The sequence below is a fragment of the Vigna unguiculata genome, chromosome 1 (assembly GCF_037176805.1).
Source record: "Vigna unguiculata cultivar grain cowpea cultivar isolate G323 ecotype 2 chromosome 1, ASM3717680v1, whole genome shotgun sequence".
NCBI lineage: Eukaryota > Viridiplantae > Streptophyta > Magnoliopsida > Fabales > Fabaceae > Vigna > Vigna unguiculata.
In genome coordinates, this window is record NC_140792.1 from 10,605,368 (window position 1) to 10,615,893 (window position 10,526).

At 31.6% G+C, this 10,526-nt stretch overlaps 1 protein-coding gene and 1 pseudogene across 2 annotated transcripts; both read left to right on the forward strand.

Annotated features, from left to right (window-relative positions):
* The first annotated feature begins 2,126 nt into the window (after positions 1–2,126).
* LOC114175394 (uncharacterized) lies at positions 2,127–3,208 on the forward strand (annotated as a pseudogene). Its single transcript, XR_003602840.2, has 5 exons — positions 2,127–2,213; positions 2,289–2,381; positions 2,448–2,549; positions 2,630–2,845; positions 3,090–3,208. The product of XR_003602840.2 is annotated as an uncharacterized LOC114175394 (transcript).
* A 4,416-nt stretch (positions 3,209–7,624) lies between these two features.
* LOC114162148 (hypothetical protein At1g04090-like) lies at positions 7,625–9,813 on the forward strand. The gene is made up of 2 exons (XM_028045940.2): positions 7,625–7,762; positions 7,858–9,813. The coding sequence occupies exons 1-2, from the start codon at positions 7,684–7,686 to the stop codon at positions 9,417–9,419; spliced, it is 1,641 nt and encodes a 546-aa protein (XP_027901741.1). The 5' UTR covers positions 7,625–7,683; the 3' UTR covers positions 9,420–9,813.
* The last annotated feature ends 713 nt before the right edge of the window (positions 9,814–10,526 follow it).

Consider the following 10,526-nt stretch of genomic DNA (forward strand, 5'->3'; position numbering starts at 1 on the left):
CAAATAGTTGATTATTGTAATTATGTTGTTTTGAATTCTAGGAAGATAAAGTCAAATCTGCTAAAACTGAAATGGGTGCGGTGAGGGAAGGGAATGAGAGATTGAAGAAAGAGTAAAGAAAAAAATCACTAAAGCATAATTCACATTTAAATCCACCTAGAATCTGCAATAAATCACCAATAATGTGAACAAAAACCAAAAGAAAAATATGGCAAATATCATACAATAATCTAAAACAATGAAGGCGAATCAAAATAAAAAATGATCTGTTCCACTTGACAAACTCAGCCTCTTCGCTTTGATCATCATGGGAAGTAGATGAATCAACCACACCCTTGTTTGGAACATCTTTGTGAAGGATGTCAAAGAAACGGAGTTGAAGGGAGTGGTATTTAGCCATTCTCTATTATAGCTTTAAATGGAACACATTTCAAGCTGCTTGGTAATTTAACACTATGTTTTAATTTTGTCAATTTTGTATCCATAGTGTGGCTATACAGCCAGATTAAATTTGCATCCAATGTCATGTAACCCAACCCTTTCCCTCTGCTACAAGAATTAAAGAAAACTGTTTGTGTTGATTTACTTTGTGTGTCTGCACATTAAAAGGCATCTATGTATTTAAGTTGGTGGCTGAGTTATTTGTAATTTCCATGCCAATTTTCAGCCTACTGATCCCAACATGAAAAGTTCTCAAGTCTTGACCAAGTTCCTTCCATTAATGATTGGTTACTTTGCTCTCTCAATTCCTTCTGGTCTTAGCCTTTACTGGTTAGTATAGGTAAAGCTCACAGTTGGTTTTGATTATTTAGCCCATATCTATACTTACCCATTGTTTTTTGTGTTGTGCAGGTTAACAAATAACATATTGAGCATTGGACAACAAGTATGGCATCAAAATTTAGGAGGTTCCAAAAATCCAGTGAGGCAAGTCCTAGATGATATCATAAAAAATGACCGGAGCCAGGTTTAGAAGTCAATATCTAAGCTAAATTCCACAATAGCGGAAGAAGCCAGCCAAAGTGCGAAAACAGCCAGTCAGTCAAGTTCAAGTATAAGTCATTTTATTACACATATAAATATCCTTCTTCTGTTACATAAGTCTGCATGTATATGTGACAATGATGAATTGTGTATCTCGTTTTTTCACAGTGAAAGTGAGCTATATGGGTAAATTCTGTTTTACAGGTACATGAACTATAAAATCAGATGTTATTGTACATATCTGAAGCGTTGTAAGAGTTCAGCATCTAAGAGGCCATAGAGCATATTGTATCTTCTAAAGAGGTATTAAAACCTTGTGCTTTAAGTCTTCTTGCTAGTGAATAATGAAAATTTGATATTTCCCACTCTCATGCTTGATGGAGTTAGATTTAAATTATTGGTTACTCTTAGCAGATGAAATGTGACTGGGGAAAACATTGCAAGTAATTCATTGTCTAAAATTAAATTATTTCTCCTTTAAAAGAATAAAACACAGATTGTTGTATTTTAGTAGTCACGAGACGACATCATGTTTTCTTGTCACAGTGCAACTAGTTTGTTCTAACTTTCTATTCTAGTCAACTAACATACCCCTATTAGCCTACCCTTAATTAGACAAAGCAAAATTTCAGTTATTTATTAGTAATACTTGACAAATAGACTAAGAGCAAATTATTAGTAAGGATTCTTGTGAAATGGAATAGTGATAACCAACCAATTGATGATACCGGAGCATTGTTGAATATGTTTTTAGGTCGTGTTGCAAGAAATGTTAATGCCTTTCCAATCAGCTATCAAAGTTGGAGGAAGATTCCCAATGATTAGAAAGAAGATATTCTTAAGAAAACCATTCAAGTAATTGACCTATAATTTCTTTTATATGTTTTGATTCTTGTTATATGTCAATTGTTGTTAAACTAGTTTTGTAATAATTTTGAAAGCTAAGTTTCTAGTGGAATCTAATGCTCATGTGACATATATATATATATATATATATATATATATATATATATATATATATATATATATATATATATATATATATATATATATATATATATATATTCAAATCACTTAACATAAAATGGAGTGAGTATAGACAACAACTATGGCAACAAAGAGATGATGGAACACGTAATAGAGATGAAATTATTACAATGTGTCCAGAAGGAATGAATAAAGACCAATGAGCTTCTTTTGTTGACTACCGTTTAAATTCAAGGACTAAGGTAATAAAACTATCTTTTCTATTCTTTTAAGTGTTACTTCACTTATTTTTAGTAATTTTCTACATATATGCTTAGGAAATTGCCAAAAAAAATAAGGATAATAGAAAGAAGCAAGCAGTTCCTCACACAAGTGGATCGAAGAGCATTGCACGAAAGAAGGATGAGATGGTAACTTTATTCATCAATCATTTTTGTTATATCATATATGATTCATGATTTTCTTAAGTTTTATAGGAGCAAGAGCTTGGTCGCAAAGTTAGTAGGGGAGAAGTTTGGATAGCAACACATAAACATGCTAATGGGGAATTTGTGAATGATGGAGCAAGAGAGATTGGAGTAAGTATAAGTTTTCTAAAGACAAATACTGAATCAAATTGAATGTTACCTTCATTGATAACATTTTGTATTATTTGTAGGAAAAAATTAAATCATATGAGACAAATACATCTTCCCTTTCACAAGATATATCAATTGAAGATTCACTAGCTCATGTTCTAGGAAGTAAAGAACATTGTGATCATGTCCGAGGAATGGGATTGGGACCTTGCCTTTCTCGCGTGTTTGGATATACTAGGAATTTTCATTTTGGGACATCCTCATCTTGTCCTTCTTATTCAGAATTGCAAAATCAGGTTATTGATTTGGATTGTCATGTGTAGCAATATGATGTTGTTTGCTTTGGATTGTCATGCCAAGGTTGTAAATGTTGTCGTGTTGAATATTATTGGACACTATTAATGTTGTTGTTATGTTGCTTTGGATTGTTTTCTATAAGTAGGAGTAAGAAATGTAGTATATTTTTTGTTGATAGATTGAGTGTTTTATAATGTTTATGTGTTTTTTATGATTTTAACAATAGATTGTGTTCTAATATAGGTCACTGCATTAAAGTCACAATTGGATGAACAAAATAAACGAAATGAAGAACGTGACAAAAGACTTGATGTAATCATGAACTTCTTTTCTCAAAATTATCAAGGTTAATTCCCTCCTGAGTTGACTATGTTCAATCCTACACCGGTAATGTTTAAGACTACATAACTTTTATTTTTCAGAGTTTACATTTGTAATTATGATTCACATTTATATTGTAGGTTTCTAATCAAGGAAGTGTGCCAACTAATACAACAAGTTCTGGACATGAGGAAAATCATATGTGATAGTTGAATAATATAATGTGGAAGTTAATTGAATCATTTTATGTTTTGAGAACCATTGCAGTACTTCATGAGAGTTTTTGCTGACTAATATTGTACTTGAATTTGAATTTGAATTCATATATTTGTTATACTTTGATATACATTTAGTCATCTATAAATAATTTGTCAATTTGATGAGTTTATATCTATTTATGTATAATTTCATTAAATATAGATTAAAAAAATAAAATAAATGTAAATAATTGTGATTGAAAAAATATATATGAATACATAAATGATAAATGAGTAAAAAAATATAATAATAATAATAATTTAAAAATCTATGGTACTTTACGGAGGTTTTGAAACCTATAGTATTTTACGGAGGTTTTGAAGCCTAGGGTATTTTAGGGGTTTTTGAAACCTAAGGTATTTTATGGGGTTTCTGAAACCTATGTTATTTTATGGAGATTCTAAAACCCATAGTATTTTATAGAGGTTTCAAAATCCACGATATTTTATGGAGGTTTCAAAATTCATAGTAATTAACCGGGGTTTTAAACCCACAAAACTTAACTGAGGTTTTAAAACCTATGTTAAATACAAGAGGATAAAAAACCTCCGTTATTGATTGGTGCTTCCTGGGGTTCGTAAAAACCTCGGCTAACACATTCTCCAGGGATGGTTTAGCGGGAGAAATCGAAACCCCGGGTAAAGAACTTAGTAGAGGTTTGAACCCTGGGTAATGTAAAAATAAACCTCCGCTAAAAATATTTTTTCTTGTAGTGAGTCACGCATTAATCATATTTATTTAATTTATATTTAACTTCACGTACTGATCATATTTATTTAATTTATATTTAACTTCAGTCATGCACTGTTTATTTAATTATATTTATGTCCAATTACACACTGTTATTTATTTAATAATTATATTGTTTGATTTCAAATATTTATTATTTTATTTGCTTATGGCAATAATAAAGTTTAGGATAAATATATATTGGATTATTGTAGCTGGAGTTATAACCTTCATGATTTAAATGAGTATGTTTTACTCAAGATAAGATATTCTTAGGTTATTCGGTTAGCCATAGTGAAACTCATTTATCTTGACTAGTCACTACAAAATTAATTGAAATCTTTATAAAATATGAAGATAAGTTTGGTGGATTATAAAGAATTTATCTTTCTTTTTTATCTTATTTTAATAAATTGTAATTCTACATGATATTTGTCTCACTTTTTTTGTTTTATTATTTGTGTATGAATAACAAAATTCGGAGATCTCACTTCTCCGTTTTATTGTTTGTATATGAAAAATAAAATTTGAAAATCTCACTTTAATTAGATGGATATGTCAAACATGTCAATTCTTTCACTGCAGATATTGTATCCACTTTCCCAGGAAATATTTGGCAAACAAATGTGGTTAACAACTCGATGACCTTCAAGGAACATGAAGTTCAATCTTCACTTTTGTGACAACTCCATACATACCCATCTTCATACAAGGGACCTAGAGTGGTCACCTTCTTTATGCCACCCATGGTTCATATTAACCCTTCGATTAACTTATTTCCTCTTAACGACCGAAGCCTATTACTATGTATCCGAGTAAGAAGAAAAAATAAATAAATAGCATTCCTTCTCTTACTAATGTTAGAGAAATGTAGAATGTAAAATATATGATGTAAACTATGGAATATAAAAAGTATTGTAAAATATATAAAGTTATTGTACATTGTTTTGTGTAACATTGTAATATATAGACATATATATAATTATGTTCTTAATGTTACACCTATGTTTTATAATAAAATAATAGTGATTACATTAACTATGTTAGCCAAGGATAAATGACATATGTATAAGCTTCTCTTTAATTTTATATTTCCATTTTATCTAAACTCAAGTATAATATAGTTATCTTTTAAATAAAAAAAATTATCATATATTTAAGAAGAGATGTCAGCAATTACAAACTTCACATATGTTTGAAAATGATATGTTACAAACTGTTCATGTGTCACTTGAATAACTTCAATTTTGTTCCATGCACTTACAAGGACATGCAAACTAGTTACAATCATATATATATATATATATATATATATATATATATATATATATATATATATATATATACATTGGAAAGTCATATATGAAGGAAGTTACAACTATCATATGTACTTGAAAGTAACTTTTTATGTGCCTAACCTAATGCTCTTGTAATTATAGATTATTGTAATATCTTTTGCTTCGTGAAATGCTCAATTTGATGAAGATGTTGTGAATGTTGAACATTGCGTTGAGAATTGGTTTATGCCCATTTAGACGTGCCTCGTGTGTGGATTGAACAAGATCATGACTGAGTACTAGTTGGTGGATTTCTCTGTCTTTTTTTTTTTTTACCAATGTTTGAATTTTTTCTTGGAGAATTTTGAGCTTGGATTCGTGTTGTTTTCTAATCGTCTCCAAGTCATTTGTTGTTTTTATTTGTATTATTGCATGACTCTCACTGTTTTAGAGCTGCAAATCACACTTACATTCATCGTATTCCCTTTGATGTGAGATTTAAAGTTGTTGTATTAATGATGTTAATCTCAATTTTATTGAATTTGAAATAGTTTGACTTCATATAGAAACTATGAATATATGTGGCCTAGGGAGCTCTTTACTAAGACCCAATGCGTACTAAATAACATTTTTTGTTGAGATCTTAATTAGGTGGAATCTCTGATCCATGAGTAGAGTTATGGACGACAATGCAAATGATCATATAGCTTTAATTAGCAATAATCAAACGGTTAAACAATTTCTTAAATTAGTTACCAACTAATTGATAGATATTTAAATTATTTTCAAAATACACTGGTATACAAATAAATTTAACACAAAGCTTATCCTCTATTGACTTTCTAGTATTTGTTTTTCAATATATAACGTATAGACATGGGCTACATTCCATCATTTCCATGTTAGTTAAAGGATAATTGACTACAACTTAAATCACCATTTTCACTAAAACTTATGTATGCGTAGAACAACACGATGATAATTTCAAATTACTAAATACGTTGTATAAGAGATCTTATGTTCCCCGTATTTGAATTAATATTTGGTTGTTGTGATTAAAAAACACATATGGATGTTTGTTGTGATTTTAATATTTGGCATTGACATTTTGGGCTAGATATGTTATTGAGATTAAAATACATTTTAAATACTTAACAAGAAACATGTTAAGACATATGTACCTAACTACATATTAATACTTTGGTAGTTGACGTATAGGAAATTAAACTTGAAATTATGATTAAGATCAGGAATGGTTTGATTAAAAATAGTAAATTGTGAGATCATAAATTTTATTTTTTATAAAAACAATATTATAACATAAATAATTAAAATAAAATCATTTTTTTTGTCTGTGTATATCATTATGTGAAGAGATGCATTATGTTTGTCTTAATTGAAATTTATTTTTATTAAAATACATTCATCCAACAAAAGTAGTGAACTAATGTAACAGAAAGCACTCAGAACAAAAAAGTGAACTTTTAATTTCTTTAACTTTTAGCTAGGTTTGAGATTTTAATTAAAACTTCTTTCACATGATAAAGAGAGTAGGTAGTGGGACCAAAAAGAGACATAATAACTAAGTTTTTAGTAGCATTAATTATTAATTGAATTTAGGTTTTATTGTAAATGAACTCCATTCAACTAAAAAGTCGAATCCGTAAAATGAAAAGCACACAAAAAATATTGATTCATATGATTTTGTGATTATATTCGATAATCAGTATGTTTTCACGATCTCATGGTTGTAGAATTTTGAATAAAAAATACTATACAATTTAAACTACACCTGTCTGACACAATGTGCACTTGACAGGTTCAACTATTCAGTTATTGCTTTTTTTGTTTTTTTTTTATAAGATTTCTTTCTTTAGTCAAAAATGTCTGCCAGATAGCTAGCTTTGCAAGGTTTATCTAATAATAAACGTGGAAAATTTTATTATCAGCAATTAGCACTTAAATAGTTCGAAGAAACACACTCATTCACACAAGCCCTTTGAGCAAGTTACCTCTTGAGGATAACATTTATGCAATAAGAAGTTTCGTATGTGAACACATATTTTGAAATAATTGGTACAATACTACAACACGTTAAAAAAAACTTGCACGTTTATGGTTCAATTTTATACTATATATCAAATTGGCCACGAGAGGAATATACCTACTATAATTTCGCTATATATGAGAACCAATCATTTATTATCACACAAACATTGCTCAATCCTCTATCATCCTAGAAAAACTCAACAATGGGGAACTCTTCAAATAAAGCTCTTCCCATCGATACAACTTTTAAGCTTCCTGCAAATCTACCACTTTGGCCACAAGGTGTTTTTCGCTCTCCTTTTTGCTGCAAGATTGTTATTTATTACTTCTGTTGATTGCATACATGTTTCTTATTGGATTTTGAATTGCAACTTTAGGTGGTGGTGATGGTGGTGGATTTGCTACTGGAACTATAACTATAGGAGGTCTTAAGTTGTTTCAAATTTCAACGTTCAACAGGGTTTGGACAACCTTAGAAGGTGGGCCTGGTGATGCAGGAGCAACTTTCTTTGAGCCAGCAGGAATACCAGAAGGGTTCTTCATCTTAGGCCACTACAGCCAACCCAACAACAAGCCTCTTTTTGGATCAGTTCTGGTGGCAAAAGATGAACCATCTTCAGGTAGCAATGAAGCTTTGAAGAAACCAGTTGATTACACACTGGTGTGGAGCAGCAAATCAAAAAAGATCAAACAAGACAAAGATGGATATGTTTGGCTACCAACAGCACCTGATGGCTACAAAGCCTTGGGCCATGTTGTCACCACCACATCTGAGAAGCCTTCACTTGACAAAATCAGGTGTGTGAGGACAGATCTCACAGAGCAGTGTGAGATAAACTCATGGATCTGGGGACCAGACAAGAGCAATGATGGGAAAGGTTTTGGTGTTCATGAAGTAAGGCCAAGCAATAGAGGCATTGAAGCTCCTGGTGTTGTTGTTGGAACCTTTTTTGCACACAATGGTGAAACTCCTTCCTCACTCCCTATTGCTTGTTTGAAGAACCCCAACATGGAATTCTCCTCCATGCCAAACTTAACCCAAATCAAGGCACTACTCCAAGCTTACTCTCCTTTTATGTACTTGCATCCTAAAGAAAAGTTCCAACCTGCTTCTGTTAAGTGGTATTTTAGCAATGGGGCATTGCTTTTCAAGAAAGGGGAAGAGTCAAAACCTGTGGCAATAGACCCAACAGGCTCTAACCTTCCTCAGGGTGGAAGCAATGATGGTGAGTATTGGTTGGACCTTCCTGCAGACAAAGCCAACAAGGAGAGGGTGAAGAAAGGGGATTTCAAGAGTTTCCAAGCCTATGTCAATGCAAAACCCATGTTTGGAGGAACATTCACTGACCTTGCCATGTGGGTTTTCTACCCATTCAATGGTCCTGGAACAGCCAAAGTAGGGCTCATAGATATTCCACTTGGGGTGATAGGAGAACATATTGGGGACTGGGAGCATGTGACACTAAGGGTAAGCAATTTCAATGGAGAACTGAAAAAGGTTTATGTGTCACAACATAGCAGTGGTGAATGGGTTGAGGCCCCTCAGCTTGAGTTCCAAAGTGGAAACAAACCAGTGATTTATTCCTCCTTGAATGGGCATGCCATTTATGCAAAAGAAGGAGTTGTGATGCAAGGCCTTGATGGTGCTGGATTGAAGAATGAGTCTGCAAAGAGTGACAAGGTGGTTGACCTGGGATCAGGGTTTGAAATTGTTGCTGGTGAGTATTTGGGGTCAGCAATTGTAGAACCACCTTGGCTGAACTATTTGAGGCAATGGGGTCCAAAAATTTCCTATGACACTGCAAAGGAGTTAGATAAGTTGGAGAAGGTGTTCCCTGCATTGGATTCTCTTCAAAGGATTTTGCCAAATGAGTTGTTTGGAGAGGAAGGACCCACAGGACCTAAGCTCAAGAGAAATTGGAGTGGTGATGAAGTTTGAGTTGAATGATTGTTGGTGGCATTATTGAGACCATGCAATTGAAAAAGGAGACTTTAATTTGGTTGGTTGGTTATCTATTGTACTGTATTTTAGGGTTCACAAACATGTGTTACGTATTATTGACTGAGAGCAAAGTTTATGCTTGTTTGTATTTGCATGCCAGCTGTTCGGTTCCCACAACATTAAAAGGGGTATGATATTTTTCTTCGGATTAGGTGTATAAGGAGAGACAAAAATGGAAAAAGGTTTTTGTGTGTAGTTGGCTGATGATGAATTAGTGATGGTTGTGAGCAGTGAGGAATTGGAAATTTTAATTTGTGACGATGATAATGCTTATGCATATAAATTTGTTAGGCAATAATGAACTAGTTTTCTTTTTTTTCTTAAGTTAAAACTAATAAATTTTTGTGTGCATCAGGTTGATTTTTTAATTCCCCGAAATAAGAAAAAGGCTCATGTACTCTATTTTTTATTTTTGAAAAAAATAAAAAAGAAATGACGTGTGAATATAAAGAGTTGACTTTAAGTTTGGTTAGAAAATTTCACAACTTTTGACATATAAAAGTAAATTAAATTTGAATTGATTTTATTTTAATCTGTTTTTTTTTTTAAATGTGTTTGGATATCACAATTCAAATTAAGTGAATTTTCATTTTTCTGTTTTGATAAAATATTTTAATTATAACCAAATTCAAAAAACTATTGAAATAACAAATAATTATTAAAAATTAAAATATTAATATTTATAATATTTTATAGTTGATCTTGATTGGTATTATATTTTTGTCAAATTTCTTTAAGATTTTTTAATTTCATATTTGATTTTTTTTTTCTCAATTTATGTTAAATGAAATTACTTTGCTAGATCAAATTAGATCCATGTAAGATAGCACCTAATTGGACTCATGTAAGGTCAGACTAAGTTAGCCCTAATCAAAGTCAAGCCAAATCAGCATGAGTTTGAATCAAGTTAAGTTAGTCTAGGCCAAGCTTGAGCTGTAGGCTCGACGATGACTAAGTCGAGTTGGCCCGAACCTAGTCGATCTCAGTTGGAACAACTTCAGATTCATCCAAGTCGAGACTGACCTACGTTTAGTCAAGTTGGAC